Source organism: Protomyctophum parallelum, assembly GCF_964188405.1.
Source record: "Protomyctophum parallelum genome assembly, chromosome: 1".
Taxonomy (NCBI): domain Eukaryota; kingdom Metazoa; phylum Chordata; class Actinopteri; order Myctophiformes; family Myctophidae; genus Protomyctophum; species Protomyctophum parallelum.
Window position 1 is genome coordinate 22,105,663 of NC_139697.1, and position 20,382 is coordinate 22,126,044.

General features: G+C 40.7%; 2 protein-coding genes across 2 annotated transcripts in view; both read left to right on the top strand.

The window, feature by feature from the left end:
• The window catches only part of LOC310862683 (uncharacterized protein), a 32,550-nt gene extending 17,577 nt beyond the window's left edge, over nt 1-14,973 (top strand). The window contains exon 7 of the mRNA XM_083770693.1: nt 14,898-14,973. The gene's annotated coding sequence lies outside the window, so the exon portion shown is untranslated. The remainder of the gene's footprint in view (nt 1-14,897) is intronic.
• On the top strand, nt 11,811-14,936 carry LOC310875618 (uncharacterized protein). Its single transcript, XM_083788906.1, has 3 exons — nt 11,811-11,965; nt 14,203-14,332; nt 14,424-14,936. The coding sequence occupies exons 1-3, from the start codon at nt 11,838-11,840 to the stop codon at nt 14,886-14,888; spliced, it is 723 nt and encodes a 240-aa protein (XP_083645032.1). The 5' UTR covers nt 11,811-11,837; the 3' UTR covers nt 14,889-14,936.
• Nucleotides 14,974-20,382: the final 5,409 nt, after the last annotated feature.

The window sequence follows — 20,382 nt, forward strand, 5'->3', positions numbered from 1 at the left end:
TACCTCCGCCATATTGGTGTGATGACGCAACATCCGGTTGCTCTAAAAGTACATTTCATTCTATTATGCTTCTACAGAACTGGTGTTCAACAGCGAAAAGGTATTATAAATATGCATACTACTTTAATTATTTACTCTTATTTATCATAGTTATGAATTAATCAAAGCTGATATTACTTTAGTAACGTATTCATTCAGAATATAAGTATATGTGCGTGGCCTTTGTGCATGTGAACGTGTGTCCAAAATTGAAATCAGATTTTAGTTCAATGGAAAGGAAATTATATATTTAACTACAACCATTATAAAGCATTATTGGTTAAACATGAAACCTTCCAGACAGTCAGAACATCAAGTCATCTGTATGCATGTACATTTATAAACAACAGTTAAGCCAGAGTGCTTTCCAATGGGTCATGACCAAAATGATAGGCCTATTATACTGTATAGGCCTACATAATAGCCTACAAAAGCCAGGCCTATTATACAAGTATTTGAGGAGTGTCGCCTCTTTATATAGAATCTCTTTGATGCTTAATGCTCATTAGATATCTAATAATACTGTCCATTAACTCCAGGAGTGAGTGAGTGCGTGCGTGCGTGCGGTGTCATTAGCTCATCTTTCCCACAATGGCGTGTGGGGTGTCTTTATATTTCCAGGTCAGAGTATCGTAAGAACAGGATGACTTCAAGCAACTTTGGTTCGGTCCTGGCTGCAGTTCAGCATCAGTCTCACCCTCCGTCCTTATTCCAGACCCTGCGTGACCATTACCGCCTCAAAACACAGTCTAAAGTAAGTAGTGGGTAAGGAAGAAGTTTTATTTGTATTAGGGTTGTCAAAATAATAATATCCCAAACTTAATGGCGCTTTTCAGAGTACCCAAAGACGCTTTACATGGGGGGCAGAGGTATAGCAAAAAAAGAAATAACTCTGTTAACTGAGTGAGTTAATTAGATTAATAATACATCCTATAATGCCATGCATTGCACTAGTCATTGATCCTGTATCAGTTGGAAAGAGCAGCTCCATCTAACCCTGTCTGGATGATTTAGCTTTCCATTCCCACAACAATATACAGAAAAACATGGCATATTTTGGAATGGTGATTAATCATGATTAATATTTTTTTAAACTGTGATTAATCAGATCAAATGTTTTTTAGTTTTTTTAATCTTTTGACGGCCCTAATATATATATTTTTCATAACTGGCAACATTTTTCTTTCCAGCCAGTTAAATGGGTAATCCACCATGAGCCGAGGGCTAAGCAGCAGTACATGGAGGTCACAGGGATGACCCTCCAGGAGAGGGGAGTGTTCCTGTCCGACAGCGGCCTGCTTGGAGCCTCTCCAGGCGCGATGGAGTCTGGAGGCGATCGCATCGTTGAGGTCAAGTGTCCATGGTCAGCCAGAGAAATGACCGTCAGGCAGGCAGCAGCAGAGATCAGGGAGTTTTGTCTGGAGTTTGACGAAGATGAAACCCCAACGCTAAAACCAGATCATAACTACTGGCACCAGATCCAGGGCGCCCTACACCTGAGTGGAGCTAACAGCTGTGACCTGGTCATTTGGACCCCTCGTGACCTGGTCATCCTGCCGGTGTCCAAAGACCCAACATGGGCCGGCGTAAACATTGGCATTCTGGAAACGTTTTATATAGATGTTTTCCTGCCGCACCTTCTGTCACAGATGTAACTAAACTATACGTCAGAATGGTCAGTCAGTTGATAGCTTTGTCTCGTTGTTTAAATTTAGATAGAACCGCCATGTCAACTACTAACAGTTGGCAGTCCAGTTAGTTACTATTGACACTCACTGGGCCCTTGAAATGCTATTTAATTAATCTGATTTTTTTTTTGTGTTTTGTTTCCTGAATTGTATATGTACTAATGTTAGAATTTCAATGTGTGACAGTAAATGTTTTGGCACAGTAACAGTGTTTTTGACAAATAAATATTTTCAGCAAAATGTTAATGTGGTGGCATAGTTATTTTTCATCTAATGCTTTCTGCAACATACACACACGGCATGAGTTGTGCCGTGTGGTTCAATGAGTGATGGAAAAATCACTTCATACTTCTTTCCAACATTTCTGGCTTAATAAACCCACTACAGTAAAATAATAATGCTATACTATGTATATGCTTGCATCCTCTTCGATGCCTGTGTGTTGGTTCCCACAGCACCAACTTGCAGGCTGGCAGCTCTTGGTGTCTTTGGCAGTGTCCTGCTATAGTCTCATTCTCCTGGCTGCTATTTTCTGACTCACCCTTGGCATTCGGTCATACAGGTTCTTGTTGGTTGAGTTTATAGGACTAGATGGTACAATCCCTTAGATAATCAGAACTTGGCATCGAGTGGGGTAGGGGTAAAGCTTCACTGAGGTCATCAGGTGGGCACCCTCCTTCATAGGTGTTTCGTTGATAGGCCCATGACACCTCCAAAGGGCGTCCCAGGTGCGCCCCCCTCGGCTTTTACCCCTCCATGTTCATTTTGCAGCCCAGTTGGGGTCCTTTCTCTAGACCCATAGCCAGCTGCTGCTTCGTTAGGCAGCCTCTGACAGCGACTTGACAGGTTTGCGGAACGCCTGTCCTCGCACTCCCAACCCCTTACGAAGCTTGGTTGTGGACGTGACAACAAATCCTCTACACCCGACCTCAACCGGAAGCACCTGGGCACGCCAGCCGTGTTGTTCTGCCTCGGCTGCTATGCCAGAGTACTTCAGTTGTTTGCGTTCATAGGCTTCACCAACTGCAGCTTCCCATGGTAGCCTACAGTTAGTTCAACAATGAATACAGACCAGGTCCGGCCTGAGGTTAGTGATAATAATATCAGGCGGGAATTTCTTTCTTGTCTAGATAAACCAGCATCCTCCAGTCTCGGGCAGAGTCTAGGATGGTTGTTTTGACTCTTGCAGATGGCTTTGACTGCAGAATTCTGGTGTAGCACCCATCTAGAGACTACTGTAGGGTTGCATAGAAGAAACTAAGACAACTCACCAAACCTTGCCAGCCAAAAATAGCCGATGTACAAGCTCACAACACTTTAACTTTTTACTGTACTGGTCTTGTGCCTAATGTCTATGCACACGCACTTTCTATTACCTATTCTATTTCATAGCACTTTAACGCCTGCACTTTAGTGCACTTTTGTACTATCTGCTATGTGAACTGTTTGTTTATTTGTACTGTTTTGTCTATGCTGCAACCCAATTTGCCCTTCGGGGACACTAAATAAACTTGAACCTTGAACCTTGAATTAACATTTATGTACCGTAATATGACAGAAATCTAATTGTAAGGTATAAAGTTAGTGTAATTCAGGTGGACTGCTACCTTGGTGAAAAATATATTTACAGGGATATTTACAAGTTTGAGAACCACTGTGATAGGCTACTGTATAGCAAATGATTTAACACTTATTTTAATAAATTAATGAATGGATTAATGACAAACTGCATCTTTGAACACAATTAGCTGGCCTGGGGACCCCTCACCCCAGTCACCCGATCAGGGGGTGACAGATGGTCACACAGGGTCACACAGGCAGAGGTAGCTCTCTGGTCCATAGCTCTAATGCGTTAGAGCTATGGATCAGAGCTAGGGCAGAGGGAGACACACACACGCACAGTCGCACACACACGCACAGTCGCACACACACACACACACACACACACGCACACACGCACACACACAGACGTTGGGGCAGACTAGAGAGAGACGCAGAAACAGCAGCAGAATATTTCAGTTCCTTAACTTGCTTTGCTTAGGCCTACTCTGCCTGTAACTTTGCAGTGCAGTTCATATATAGCCTACGGTAGTTTCATACACGGATTAAAAAGTATTCTTTTCAATCCATCAGTAAAAAATGAAAAGCTCCAGAGGGAATAACGGACATCGTCACACGAAACAAAAGTGACAAAACTTTACGTAGGAAGTTGTGGAAACATCCTCCTTGCTATTCACATTCAGACACAGTTAGGAGCCTTTTACAGCTGTCTTTAACATCAAGGACAATGAACTGTAAGTCGATATTTATTATTATTATAAAGTATAATTTGGCCGCGGCGACATGTTGAGAAAACGACGTGACATTGCTTTAATGTCTGTCTGTAACGCAACGGGTTGACTCGCAAATGTAGCAGCAGCAAGCATGGAGGAAGTCAGTGTTGATCTAATATGAATAGGCCTACATCAACGTTTATTGGGTTATGTCGCCTCATGTTTTCAAAAACATTATAGCTGTAAAATAAATATTGTGTTTTTGTTTTTACGTGGCTGCCATGTTGATTGGCTACGTAAATCTAGGTGCGTAGGCCTATTGTCTCAGTCGGTCTGTCTGTTGACTGACTGTTCTGCCTTTCTTTATAATTCTAATTTAACTTAAGAACCTCAACGATTTGGCCATTTTGATTACATGTGTAGCAGTATATCTGCACACACTCGTACTCGATCGGAGGTTAAGGACTTGTAAAGTGTAGGCTATTATTGGTTCCCAAAATCCCAACTCTTATCTATACATTATTAACAACTCTACCTCTTGGGGTTCCGCCCCCTGGAGCCACCTCACCTCAAGGACCCCTGGGGGTCCCCAAGGCGAGACCCACTGTGTTCAGTGTGTTGTTCATCATAGCAGCGGTCGCCGGTCTGTTTATCGAGAAATAACCATTTATTTAACTGGACATAACTAACGGACCGCTGAATGTAGTGATGGGCTGTCAATGTCATTAACACATGGCTGGTGTTTTATTGTGGGCTCGCCACAGCGAGCACACAATAGTTATTGCCAGCCTATATTTATACTTTATTTATTCTTTATTCCGCCACTTTTTTTGGCGTACGTGTAACTACTTCCACATACTTTATGCTAGAAATTTAGTTCAAACTTCAAACTGTTCAGCTCTTTGCAGTGATGTGTGCTTGTATTTTTATTTTTACAAAGTTTTATACTTTTTATACTTTTTAACTTTTAAACTTTTTTTTTACATTCTTTATAGTGAGAGTCGATGGAAGAAAGGTCCCATTTTTCACAGTTAACTTTTTTGAGCTCTTATTACTCCGTCATACTTTCACTTTGAAACTTCATTCAAACTTTGTAATGTTCATCTATCTTTGAACTTTCATTGGTGAAAAAGTTGTTTTGAAAAAGTTTATACTTTTTAAAATATTTAACTTTATTTATAGTTTTTTCCTCCCATTGACAATGTATGGGATTTATCTCTAAATCAACCTCACTTTTGCAGCCTCATTACTCTGGCATACTTTGTCGTAGAAACGTGATTTAAACTTTAGAAAGCTCACACGACTCTGGACTTTTTCGTGGTTCAAACCGTATTAGAATACGTTAAACGGTTTTTCCGAAATCGCAGTTCAATCGCAGGCCGTTTCGCCTAATTAGTGCCAAGTTAGAGTGCAGGGCTTCTTTCACTAGAGTGCGTGAACAGAAAATCTTTCCTTGAAAATTTACCAAACAAATTGCCGTCCCGGCCAAGATATTCACTTTACACGCATGTCCTTTGGTCATTTTGTAGCCACACATGTCCTCTTTCACACAATGTGACCACCAAAACACAGAGACATACAGAATGTGAACTACGGCCTTTTAAGTGACACAAATACAGTCAATCTGCTCATTGACCTCAATTGTAAAATCCTTACGAGGAAATTATCGCGATGACAATTCTTAACTCGCTCTTATAACCACATTTTCGATCGTACCAACACCACAATCGCACATGGTGTACCTCAATATCTCAGGCCACTCACAGCGAAAAAATTATTTGCATTCGACTTTTACTTTTTGCGATAGAGCAATTTGTTCGGGCATAGTTTCCCCCCATTCAAGACCATTCAAGACCATTCAAGATCAAGACCTTCAAGTTGCGCGCCACTTGTTTGTCTTTTACACTTCCACAGCTGAGACATATAAGAGCTTAATTACAGGGCTGAAATTAAAGTTACAAGATCTCAATGAGTTGCTCTGCGATACCTTGTGGGCTTGTAGGTCTGCTATTTGTGCAATTGGATGGCCTTTACACAGCTCTCGCAAGAGCACGCACGCACGCATGCACGCACGCACACACACACCCTGTCTTCCTATTGGCTGGCCTTTACACAGCTCTCGCAAGTGCACGCACGCACGCACGCACGCACACACACACACACACACACACACACACGTTTATAAAAAGATTTTTTTTTTTTTTTTTACATTTAAAGAAAAACTTTAAAAACACTTCTACAACTTCCACATACTTTATTCTGCTTAAACTATAGTTTTTACACATTTTCATACTTTTTTTAACTTTTACTTCAGCTTTAATGCATTTTCTACTTTTCTTTACAATATGCTACAGTCCCGAAATTTTGATTATAGATTTAGAACACCAATGGTAACACCATTACTCCGGTCCCCGAGTTTCAAACTTGACACGGCAATAACTTTATACAAAGCATTTTACGCGAGCCCACGCAGTTTCTACAGGAACTGCTTTCTAGTTGACTTTCATTATCTTCCTACTATTGATTGATTGTTCAACTGTTTGTTTAGTCGAGTTTAAATGACTGCTTTCCAAAGGGATAGAAAGGCATTTTGATTATAGAGTGGGGTTCACGCAGGGAGGGACCCCCAGGATACAATACAGGTAGCCTACCTATGATGTATTGTATACCAATGTGGGATTCCTTGGCTTGGAAATCTAAGGTTTCAGAACCACTATCGGCTTGTATCATATTTTATTCTTGTCTATTTGCCGCTCTACACTGGCTGCCTGCTATTAGTGTGATTATTTTATTATATATTAGCTTTTATTTTGTCCTATCATGTTGTTTATCTTGTTGTATCTTTTCTTCCAGGGGTCCGTGGATTATTTTCATATTTTCCTAATGTAGCATGAAATGAGTTGCGATTCCAGGCAAAGTCCATCATTTATTCAAACAAGGCATCTTCCATATAGTTACAACAGGTTACCAGCATAGCAAAGTCATCTCTCCATAGTATAGCACATTAAGGCCAGGCCAAGCCTGTCCATCATGGTCCCCACCGTTTTGTGTGTGTGTGTGTGTGTGTGTGTGTGTGTGTGTGTGTGTGTGTGTGTGTGTGTGTGTGTGTGTGTGTGTGTGTGTGTGTGTGTGTGTGTGTGTGTGTGTGTGTGTGTGTGTGTGTGTGTGTGTGTGTGTGTGTGTGTGTGTGTGTGTGTGTGTGTGTGTGTGTGTGTGTGTGTGTGTGTGTGTGTGTGTGTGTGTGTGTGTGTGTCATAAAGTGCATAGAGACAAACTGTGGCCAGCTCCTACCCCAGAATGGCTCTGTCACTTATCAGCTAAGCAGGAAGGCCAAAGCCCCAGGTGGTCTATTTTGAAAGCAGCCTGAAGATGTTCAAACAGACCCTAAAGATAATATCAGATCAAAGATCCCTCCCCAATAATTTGGAATCACTGTCTCTCAGCCATAGCTTCCTGCCTGTGGAACAATTGATATGCAAATAGACTTCAGTTCAAGGCACTGGTAGGAGATGCAGGGAGAAATGGCTTGCAGAAGTTAATGTTATATGTACAATTATGACTAACCAAGTAGTGAAGCAGTGAATATGCTATATGATTCACAGTACACCACAATCACTGTTATAATCAGACACAACACAGTGATGTTTTGGCTGCTGTGCTGGCTGGCTCCCTTCAGGCTGCTATGCACTGATTCGAACTTAGAATCAGTTGTCTTAGAATTTCTAAGTGGTCTGGATGCACTACGCATGTCTTAGTTTGAATAGATAGATAATGTCGCAATGTCTACTGAACCACAATGACTCTGGTCCTGGAGACGTGACTGATAATGAGCCATTGAGAAGCTTGTATGTGTTTGGTCAATAGGTTACTCTTGGTTGGAAACAAGACTAGCCATGAAAGCAAACGAACGAGACACTTAAAGGTTAGAACATCCACACCTCTCGGCATGTCTAAAAGACACAGATTGCTCTCCAGTCTCCAGCCATAAATGGTGGATTTATATATAAATGGTGCATTTGTATAGCGCCTTTATCCAAGGCGCTTTACATAGATTGTGTGTGTGATGTAATGCACATTCATACCTTTACATAGATTGTGCATTACATTCACACAAATAAAATAATAATCGAATATTTTAAATTAAGATTCAAATAAAAAAAAATACGAAATTGCTGTGTGAGTTCTGGCGAGACTGTGCCATAGACGTAAACATTATACACAAATTAGGCTATTCAGATGATTATGAATCATTCATTTGATCTCGCAAGACTCAAGAGAGTGCATTTCTCAGCACCAACAGGACCGGACCATATAGATAAAGAAAGAGAAAGTTTTACAGCATATTATTCTGCAATATTCATATCATATTCATATTAAAATCCTATACATTCGACATTCGAAATCATTCGAAAATTGTTCCAACATGTGGTGTTTTACAAGGAATATTGGAATATCAGCACTACTCTCAACTAGCATAAAACAGCATAGGCAATAAACAACATATAGTTGTCTGCTGTCTGCATGTAAAGTCCAAAACTCATTACCATAATGTTACGTAATTATAATGCTGCTGCAATGTCCGAGGAGGAACAAAGGCTATTTTTATTCCAATGTGCCTTTTTACACGAGACGCAATACAGGACCTTGAACGTGACACATTTCCCCTTTTGTACAACAGACTGGATCCCCTGGCTGTGGAAGGATGGATTTCAACACGTGACGTATTCAGAGCTGGCCGGCTATGGAGACCAGTGGAATCTGAACTTTAACTACAGCAACCTGTCGGACGTGATCTCCTATGAGGAGCAGAGGAGAGGCTGGATGGTCTATGAGAGCTGGGCCTGTGGGAGGTATGAGAGGTCTATGAGCGCTGGGCTTGTGGGAGGTATGAGGGGTCTATCATCTATGAGAGTTGGGCCTGTGGGAGGTATGAGGGGTCTATGAGAGCTGGGCCTGTGGGAGGTATGAGGGTCCTATGAGAGCTGGGCCTGTGGGAGGTATGAGGGGTCTATGAGAGCTGGGCCTGTGGGAGGTATGAGGGATCTATGAGAGCTGGGCCTGTGGGAGGTATGAGGGATCTATGAGAGCTGGGCCTGTGGGAGGTATGAGGGATCTATGAGAGCTGGGCCTGGCTGTGAGAGGTATGAGGGGTCTATGAGATCTATGTTCATATACAATTAATACCCTTTATTTTTTCGCTTTAACATGTTGTTCTCCAATTTCAATGCAACCAGCTGTTAGTTCTAAATTCCGAGCAGTTCCAAGCAACCAACTGCCGAGATATTTCTAGGGAGTACAAACTGATAAGTGAGGACAAGGTCAGGAGGCCTCTCTGAGCAATGGGCAGATGCTGCAGTGTATGTTCTACTATTGTGGCGCTTCCTTGTTTCTCAGGAGTTTCACCTTATCAGGTCAAGACACTTTGCTACATCCATCAATAGGGCCAGTCAAGCTACTGGTTTAGACTGGTGCATAGTCTGCCCTTTGCCAGTTTTCTCCCATTATCTTTAGAACCTGTCATCTTAAGACCCACCCATCAGCTAATTCTGTGCCTAGATATACTCAATGAATGTGCATTCATGTTCATGTCATAATATTAAACCCATACTTGATACAATGGCAGCAGTGCCCCGTCCCTACATGCTGACTGCATGTAGGGGGAAACGATTGTTACAGTACATGGCTAGTATTGTCTGATAGGGAACTTTCCATTTCATAACGAGATCTCTGTCTGAAGCCTTCATGAACTAAAAGTTAGATTTTTGTATGTGACTATGATTTTTTGTGAGACGGTTTTCCATTGTTCTTGTTCTTCTTCTTAGAATGCTCTAGTGTGCACATGATGTGCCACTGAGACAACTTGTTGCTGATTTAGTTAAGGCCAGACGGGGTGAGCCTAGTGGGTGAAGGCCGGGGGCCTTGAGGAGGCAAGGTTATAAAATAGCTGGAACTAGTGCTGGTTGTCTCGTTAGAACCCAGCTGCAGTGGTGTCCGATCTGAACTTAACAATGTTATCTGGGTTGCAAGGTCAAATATTTTGTCTCGTGCTACAAAGACTCAGAGTCTCTCTCGTGTCAAGAATAGGAGTTGCTATTAACTGCACAATTAAACTCTTCTGATCCTTCTTTTATATGGTTCACTAGATGTGTGTCATGATGACTATACCCATATGAGGTTTCCACATTAGTCTGATGTCAGTGCTGGATATCGCTGTTTGCAACCTGCATCAGTGCACACTTATATCTGTTGTTCAATAAATCGACAAAGACAGCTCTTGCTTAAATCATTTCTAGGTTCTGAAAAAACCCCTCATCAGGTCAATTCAGGGAAATGATTTCCAGCACTTTTGTTCAACTGTTTTAATTAATCTACGTTGATTAATTGGTATTTATTTGATTCTTTCTTCAACATTTCACATTTTAAGTGGCCCAACGGAACAACATGTGAAGCCCCCTCCAGGAGGAAAATTATATTATGCAAAAAAAAAAAAATCTCAAAAGATCTCAATAGAAATATGACAATACTACACTGTTTTGTACATAACGTGATGTAGTAATGGGACGTCCAAAAGGTAGATCACAAAGGCTGTGCTGGTAGACCACATGACATGGCCCTAAAAATATATATAATTTAAATATTAAAACACATACAGACATCAAAACGGCCTGTCAGCTCAAACCAGCAATGCAATACTTTGTTTTCACGAATGCTGCGCACAAATGTCAGTATAATTTCAAACAGTAGTAATAGTAGCACAACCATGTTCTCACCTGTTGGCAGTCTGTCAGAATAACTATGTGTAAATCTAGCATGGTCATGTAAAAAGAGCCATGATGTGTGGCTCTGTCCATTAACCAAACCTCCGGCTGTTTGTGTTCTCTTGTTCTCTGTATAAAGGAACACATTCGGGACGCTGCGTTGACACTCCACCTTTTGTTAGATAAATACAGTCCTGCCCCGTGGAGCCCGAGGTCTGGCCAGGAGGACAGAGATGCTGTTTCTCTGCCTGAATCTTCCTAATAAATTGTCAACACAACAATCTTTTCCATTATAGATTCTTCCTCAAATCTTTTTGTGAGCCCATTCGGAATTTCGGGGTTCTCATCCCTGAGTGTGACTGAGACTGACTGGTATATATCACTGGTATTCTTTAGTACATAAGCTGGCTGATGTGTAAATCTTGGTCTCAGCCCGCTGTCTCTCTTCAAACCTCCCAGTTTCTGCTGCAGCTTCTGCTCCAACGATTGGGACTCGGTGAACGCCCTGCTCCTGTTTCGGTACCGGCGACAGAGTGAGTCCAGGCGCGGGACGGTGATCATGAGGCCCTACAAGCAGCAGTGTCGATACTGCGGGAACTTCGTCCTCCCGGGCTTCTTTGGAATAGACGTGGACAACACCCTGGAAGACCTGTCAGCGGAGATAAGGAATCACTGCTACAGTGGTGAGGACAAATATAATAAGATATTATAAGTAATGTAATGTTGGGTTTAGGGATGTTTTTTTTTTTTTACGTGTAACCTTTGAAATGTGGCTGGCGTTCTATCAATACATTTACATTGTACTGTAGACATTTAGCCTATGCTCTTAATTCAGAGCGAACAAGAACGACCTAACTCCTTTAAACCAATCCATCCATTGGCTGCTATATGACATAATTTCAAACGCCTGATGTCGGAGGGGCTAGCGCCCCTCAAATGGTAATGTTTGGAATAAATCAAGCACACCCACATATACTGTACATCTTAAAATAGGGATAAAGGGCTAGAAATAACCTGAAATACTAATTTTAGTTTCTATTATTTCAGATGGACCCTTCTTTAAGACATATGATTCCGTGATGGCCTGCCGGGGTTATGCCCGCGCTCAGGACAGGGTTCGCTATGTGGTGTCAAACCTTGCTGTCACCAACGATCTAAAGCATTGGATTGAGAGAGAGACAGTTGGGCAAAGCGCAAACCCTTCATGGTAAGAAAGATTAAACCATTGTGATCCATTGTACTCAAATCATCAGTACAATACAATGAAATACAATACAATACGCATCATCAGAAGGGAATAGGACATGCAATGTGAATGTATGTGATCTGCATCTGAATGATGTAGAGATTGAGTGTTTTAATTACTACTTGTTGTGATTTTACTGCTATCTTCCCTCTAAAGTCTGCACAGTCAAGTGTGGAGGCAAAAAGGAGTGAACCCAAGAAAAAGTATTGAATAGCAGAATAGCAGCAAAGTCTTAGAATAGCAGAAAATAGGGATGTCCCGATCACGTTTTTGTGCTCCCGATCCGATTCTGATCATTTTAATTTAAGTATCTGCCGATAACGATTTTTTACACTTATGCCATATCACAATAATACAATATCCAAAATCACACACAATACATATCCAGTCTAATCATGAGTCATGATATCATGAGTCATGATATGGATATAATATTGATACCAGGGATGTCCCGATCACGGTTTTTGCTCCAGATCCGATTCCGATCATTTCAAAATGACGTGATCGGCCCCCGATTTCCGATCGTGTGATCGGATCGGGACAACCCTAGCAGCAAAGATATAGTGATCACCGGGAACAGACCGAAGGAAAGGGGCAGAGTTCAATATGTTCCGAGTTTATTCACACATGACCTTCACATATGACCAGAGTATTTTCTTTACAGTGGAACAACTCCTCCGTGGCTCTGCAGTCACATGGAGCTATTTGTGAGAACCTTACGCAGTTCGTTACTGGTGTGAATGCATTCGGACTTTATAGAGGACCAAATACAGGACGATAGCCAAAATAGCCGTCGGGCGTCGGCAGTTGTGAGGCTGCATTAATAATTAGTTCTAAAAGCATGTCTTTTTTACGGGGATCACTATTGATATGACAGCTAGCTGTCTGATTTTAATAGTAGACGGGGGGGCGGGTACCGTCCTAAAGTCGGCTCTTCGGTGCTACTGAAAACTTCTGACGAGCCGAAATCATTTCGGCACTACAGCGGTAAAATAGGAGTATGAATCGGCCCTAAGACTGAAGGTGCTTCCTGTTCACTGTGCCATGCAGTACCAGAGTACATAGAGAAACCTAACAGTATATACAGTAGCAGCATCTGGGTTGGTTCCCACACATTTTTACAGAGTGGTTGAGCAAACTCAGTATCTAAACAGCTTATAGTTTACTCATAGATAACGCATAACGCATAGGTAAAAAGGTTAGCAGATAGATGCACATGTCCATGCTTGTTGCACAATGACAGATAGATGCACATGTCCATGATTGTTGCACAATGACAGCGACAGTGTTCGGACAGTCTCCATGAGAGCGACAGTGTTCGGCCAGTCTCCATGAGAGCGACAGTGTTCGGCCAGTCTCCATGAGAGCGACAGTGTTCGGCCAGTCTCCATGAGAGCGACAGTGTTCGGACAGTCTCCATGAGAGCGACAGTGTTCGGACAGTCTCCATGAGAGCGACAGTGTTCGGCCAGTCTCCATGAGAGCGACAGTGTTCGGACAGTCTCCATGAGATGGCGTTTTATGCATCCTACTATAAATGCGCGACGTCTCTGCGTGCGTGTGTGTACGGTTGTAATGCACGTAAATCGAGAACCGTTTTCCCCACCGACTTCATATTCGACACACGCGTTCCACACCCGTGCAGGGAGTGCAGTGCCCGGACTCCAGTTGGTCGGAACCCACGGTTCTCCAGAACCACCACAAAAGGCTAATCAGCCTAAATCCCCTCACCTGTGCAATTTGGGTGGTTTTCTGTAAATGTAATCAGCTACTACAGTATGACACTTAGATAAAGAGAAATCCATCCATCCACCCACTAACCACTAACCCTATAGTTGAGCGGGGTCCCCCAGGTCAACGCTGTGTGTGTCACGCATTGTGAGCTTGTAGATCTGCTATTTCACGCAAATGTTTGCCCTAGAATAAGGACCCTAGGACTAGGATTCATGTGGCCGTGGTTAATAAAAATATAAATGTCTGTCCTTCACATTATGTATCCATCATAATGTCCATCAGATATGGGGTTCTCCAGAACCGGCCTTCTGAACAAAGGCCACATCCCAAACAGGCACTTTACTAGTTCAGAACAGATGGTCCTCCATAGTGACTGCCATTCAAATGCCAGTTAAGGGAGACGTAAAACAATATTTTACCCAAATTTGTGGATCTCTCTAATTTGGGTATTCTTTATAACAACAGGTCAGCATATCGTAAGAATCGGATCACCTCGAGCCACTTCGGAGAGGTCTTGGCAGCAGTTAGGAGAAGATCTTACCCTCCTTCCTTATTCAGAACCCTGCTTGGACAAGATGACCTCAGCCGAGTCGAAGTAAGTAGTACTAGTGGATAACACGCTATTGTTTTTTCTACGTTCCTTTGAAAACAGTTAATGAGTAACTGGCAACTTTTTTTCTTTCAAGGCAGTACAATGGGGAATCCGCAATGAGTCCGTCGCAAAGGAGGAATACACGCGGCGCACCGGGATGTACATCCAGGAGAGGGGAGTGTTCCTGTCCGACAGCGGCCTGCTTGGAGCGTCTCCAGACGGGACCGTGTACGGTGGGGATCGCAACATTGAGGTCAAGTGTCCACATACAGCCAGAAACATGACCGTCAGGCAGGCAGTGGCACAGATCAGGGGTTTCTATCTGGAGTTTGATGAACATACACAAGTCCTGACGCTAAAACAAAATCATAACTACTGGCACCAGATCCAGGGCGCCCTACACCTGAGTGGAGCTAACAGCTGTGACCTGGTCATTTGGACCTCTCGTGACCTGGAAATCCTGACGGTGGCCAAAGACCCAACATGGGCCGTAAACATCAGCATTCTGGAAACGTTTTATGAAGATGTTTTCCTGCCACACCTTCTGTCACAGAGATAACTACATCAGAAGGGTCCCACCATGTCAACCACCATACCTTGACTGTTTTACTATGACTTTATGAATTGTGAATTTCAATTGTGCCAGTTACCCTTTTGTCACAATAACATTTTGTTGGAAATGTGTCTCTTGTAGAGCTGTGAAAAGAGGTGAGCCAAATGTCCTGTGGTGAGAAGAGAACTATTAGTTTCAACTGCTTCTTACCATTATTGTGGCTGCCCTGTGCCGGACTGTTGATTGAATGATTGAATGATTTATTGAATACTTTATTATTAATAATAAAACCTTAACCAAACCAAACGATGTCGATATGATCTCATTCTGTATTAAATAATAGATATATATAATATATAATATATTTGTTAATTCTGGCTTATAAACACTTGTTTATAAGCCTAAGCCGTGCTAAAATGTTGAATTGTGGGTTTGAGCTCACCCTCGCCCTTTTGATGTAAATCAAAAGGGGGGTAACTACCTGTCAGTGGGGATTGTTGGCTGGGAGGAGGAGTAGGACTAAATGTGGATAAATGTGCTTTGACTGTACCATGTACTGTTTTGCATTTGTTATTTAATAAAATAATCAATAAATCAGGAGGTGTAGGACTAAGGCCCTATACGTCCTCTCTGGGGGGGGGGGGGGGGGGGTACTACCTGTCAGTGAGGAGTGTTGGCTGGGAGGAGGAGTAGGACTAAGGCCTTATACGTCCTCTCTGGGGGGGGGGGGGGGGGTGTACTACCTGTCAGTGGGGAGTGTTGGCTGATGAATGAATATCAACATCCTAATACTGTCGAATCTTTAGATAGGGAGGGGAGTCAAATTATGACAGGCAAAATATGACCCCCCAGTCATAAAACTGAATGAATGAATGAATGAATATCAACATCTTAAAACCAAAATGTTGGGGGGGGAAACTACCTGTCAGTGGGGAGTGTTGGCTGATGAATGAATATCAACATCCTAAAACACTTATAAACATTGGGGATTTAGCTGTCAGTTACTAGTTAGTCACACATGTGCCACTATGGGGGCCGTGGTTCAACAGGTGGCAGGGATGGTCACCTGAATGTCTTGATAAAACAGCACCACAACATAAAACAACAACAGTTCCATTTCAAATCACTGAAATGTTACTGATAGACAAATTTAAACATCAATTAAACTAAATTGAGGAATTGTTAAAAAAAAATGTGTACTTAAATCACTTTTAAAAAGAACAATTACATGATTGCATGCTTACAGGCGTATGCATAGGCTCAACTTATGTAACTTGGATAGCATTTTCTGTAGACATAGCACTCTAAAGTCAATATCTATATAATGACAATACACTATAGTGTATACGTTCATTGTGGGCTCGCCACAGCGAGCACACACTAGTTATTGGCAGCCTATATTTGTGGGCTCGCCACAGCGAGCACACACTAGATATTGGCAGCCTATATTTGTGGGCTCGCCACAGCGAGCACACACTAGATATTGGCAGCCTATATTTATTATTCTTATGTTTCTTTATTCCGCCGTTTTTTTTGGCACCTAACTACTTCCACATACTTTATGCTAGAAATTTAGTTCAAACTTCAAACTGTTCAGCTCTTTGCAGTTATTTATGCTCCAATTAGAATTTTTACAAAGTTTTATACTTTTTATACTTTTTAACTTTTTAACTTTTTTTTACATTCTTTATAGTGAGAGTCGATGGAAGAAAGGTCCCATTTTTCACAGTTAACTTTTTTGAGCTCTTATTACTCCGTCATACTTTCACTTTGAAACTTCATTCAAACTTTATAATGTTCATCTATCTTTGAACTTTCATTGGTGAAAAAGTTGTTTTGAAAAAGTTTATACTTTTTAAAATATTTAACTTTATTTATAGTTTTTTCCTCCCATTGACAATGTATGGGATTTATCTCTAAATCAACCTCACTTTTGCAGCCTCATTACTCTGGCATACTTTGTCGTAGAAACGTGATTTAAACTTTAGAAAGCTCACACGACTCTGGACTTTTTCGTGGTTCAAACCGTATTCGAATACGTTAAACGTTTTTTCCGAAATCGCAGTTCGATCGCAGGCCGTTTCGCCTAATTAGTGCCAACTTAGAGTGCGGGCTTTTTTCACTAGAGTGCGTAGAACAGAAAATCTTTCCTTGAAAATTTACCAAACAAATTGCCGTCCCGGCCAAGATATTCACTTTACACGCATGTCCTTTGGTCATTTTGTAGCCACACATGTCCTCTTTCACACAATGTGACCAACAAAACACAGAGACATACAGAATGTGAACTACGGCCTTTTAAGTGACACAAATACAGTCAATCTGCTCATTGACCTCCATAGTAAAATCCTTACGAGGAAATTATCGCGATGACAATTCTTAACTCGCTCTTATAACCACATTTCCGATCGTACCAACACCACAATCGCACATGGTGTACCTCAATATCTCAGGCCACTCACAGCGAAGAAATTATTTGCATTCGACTTTTACTTTTTGCGATAGAGCAATTTGTTCGGGCATAGTTTCCCCCCATTCAGAACCATTGTAAAATAAGAGATCAAGTTGCGCGCCACTTGTTTGTCTTTTACACTTCCACAGCTGAGACATATAAGAGCTTAATTACAGGGCTGAAATTAAAGTTACAAGATCTCAATGAGTTGCTCTGCGATACCTTGTGGGCTTGTAGGTCTGCTATTTGTGCAATTGGATGGCCTTTACACAGCTCTCGCAAGAGCACGCACGCACGCATGCACGCATGCACGCACGCACACACACACACACCCTGTCTTCCTATTGGCTGGCCTTTACACAGCTCTCGCAAGTGCACGCACGCATGCACGCACGCACGCACACACACACACACACACACACGTTTATAAAAAAATATTTTCAAAAAAAATAAAAAAAATAAAATAAAAAAAAAAAAATTAAAAAAATTAAAAAAATTAAACAAAACTTAAAAAAAATTAAAAAATTAAAAAAAATTAAAAAAAATTAAAAAAAATTAAAAAAAATAAAAAAAATGAAAAAAATGAAAAAAAATTAAAAAAATGAAAAAAATTGAAAAAAATGAAAAAAATGAAAAAAATGGAAAAAAATGAAAAAAAATGAAAAAAATTAAAACTTAAAAATATTTTTTTTCTTTTTTACTTAAAAAGAAAAAACTTCAATTTTTTAGATTTTTTTCTTTTTTTTTACATTTAAAGAAAAACTTTAAAAACACGTCTACAACTTCCACATACTTTATTCTGCTTAAACTATAGTTTTTACACATTTTCATACTTTTTTTAACTTTTACTTCAGCTTTAATGCATTTTCTACTTTTCTTTACAATATGCTACAGTCCCGAAATTTTGATTATAGATTTAGAACACCAATGGTAACACCATTACTCCGGTCCCCGAGTTTCAAACTTGACACGGCAATAACTTTATACAAAGCATTTTACGCGAGCCCACGCAGTTTCTACAGGAACTGCTTTCTAGTTATTCTTATGTTTCTTTATTCCGCCGTTTTTTTTGGCACCTAACTACTTCCACATACTTTATGCTAGAAATTTAGTTCAAACTTCAAACTGTTCAGCTCTTTGCAGTTATTTATGCTCCAATTAGAATTTTTACAAAGTTTTATACTTTTTATACTTTTTAACTTTTTAACTTTTTTTTACATTCTTTATAGTGAGAGTCGATGGAAGAAAGGTCCCATTTTTCACAGTTAACTTTTTTGAGCTCTTATTACTCCGTCATACTTTCACTTTGAAACTTCATTCAAACTTTATAATGTTCATCTATCTTTGAACTTTCATTGGTGAAAAAGTTGTTTTGAAAAAGTTTATACTTTTTAAAATATTTAACTTTATTTATAGTTTTTTCCTCCCATTGACAATGTATGGGATTTATCTCTAAATCAACCTCACTTTTGCAGCCTCATTACTCTGGCATACTTTGTCGTAGAAACGTGATTTAAACTTTAGAAAGCTCACACGACTCTGGACTTTTTCGTGGTTCAAACCGTATTCGAATACGTTAAACGGTTTTTCCGAAATCGCAGTTCAATCGCAGGCCGTTTCGCCTAATTAGTGCCAACTTAGAGTGCGGGCTTTTTTCACTAGAGTGCGTAGAACAGAAAATCTTTCCTTGAAAATTTACCAAACAAATTGCCGTCCCGGCCAAGATATTCACTTTACACGCATGTCCTTTGGTCATTTTGTAGCCACACATGTCCTCTTTCACACAATGTGACCACCAAAACACAGAGACATACAGAATGTGAACTACGGCCTTTTAAGTGACACAAATACAGTCAATCTTGCTCATTGACATCCATTGTAGAAATCTTACGAGGAAATTATTGCGATGACAATTCTTAACTCGCTCTTATAACCACATTTTCGATCGTACCAACACCACAATCGCACATGGTGTACCTCAATATCTCAGGCCACTCACAGCGAAAGAATTATTTGCATTCGACTTTTACTTTTTGCGATAGAGCAATTTGTTCGGGCATAGTTTCCCCCCATTCAAGACCATTCAAGATCAAGACCTTCAAGTTGCGCGCCACTTGTTTGTCTTTTACACTTCCACAGCTGAGACATATAAGAGCTTAATTACAGGGCTGAAATTAAAGTTACAAGATCTCAATGAGTTGCTCTGCGATACCTTGTGGGCTTGTAGGTCTGCTATTTGTGCAATTGGAGGGCCTTTACACAGCTCTCGCAAGAGCACGCACGCACGCATGCACGCACGCACACACACACCCTGTCTTCCTATTGGCTGGCCTTTACACAGCTCTCGCAAGTGCACGCACGCACGCACGCACGCACGCACGCACGCACGCACACACACACACACACGTTTATAAAAAAATATTTTCAAAAAAATGAAAAAAAAATAAAAAAATTAAAAAAACTTTAAAAAAAAATAAAAAAATGAAAAAAAATGAAAAAAAATTAAAAAAAATAAAAAAATTAAAAAAAATGGAAAAATTGAAAAAAATTAAAATAATGAAAACTTAAAAATTAGCATGTTAGCATTAGCATGTTAGCATGTTAGCATTAGCATGATAGCATTAGCATGTTAGCATGATAGCATTAGCATGTTAGCATGTTAGCATGTTAGCATTAGCATGTTAGCATGATAGCATGTTAGCATGTTAGCATGTTAGCATTAGCATGTTAGCATTAGCATGTTAGCATGTTAGCATTAGCATGTTAGCATTAGCATGTTAGCATTAGCATGTTAGCATGATAGCATTAGCATGTTAGCATGTTAGCATTAGCATGTTAGCATGTTAGCATTAGCATGTTAGCATGTTAGCATTAGCATGTTAGCATGATAGCATTAGCATGTTATCATTAGCATGTTAGCATGTTAGCATTAGCATGTTAGCATTAGCATGTTAGCATGTTAGCATTAGCATGTTAGCATGATAGCATTAGCATGTTAGCATTAGCATGTTAGCATGTTAGCATTAGCATGTTAGCATTAGCATGTTA

Excerpts from the sequence above, each read along its gene's own strand:
- LOC310875618 (XM_083788906.1), top strand. The coding sequence starts at position 11,838 with ATGGCCTGCCGGGGTTATGCCCGCGCTCAGGACAGGGTTCGCTATGTG. Across the intron at positions 11,966-14,202 it reads CAAAGCGCAAACCCTTCATG|GTCAGCATATCGTAAGAATC; the intron begins GTAAGAAAGATT and ends TTATAACAACAG. Across the intron at positions 14,333-14,423 it reads ATGACCTCAGCCGAGTCGAA|GCAGTACAATGGGGAATCCG; the intron begins GTAAGTAGTACT and ends TTTTCTTTCAAG.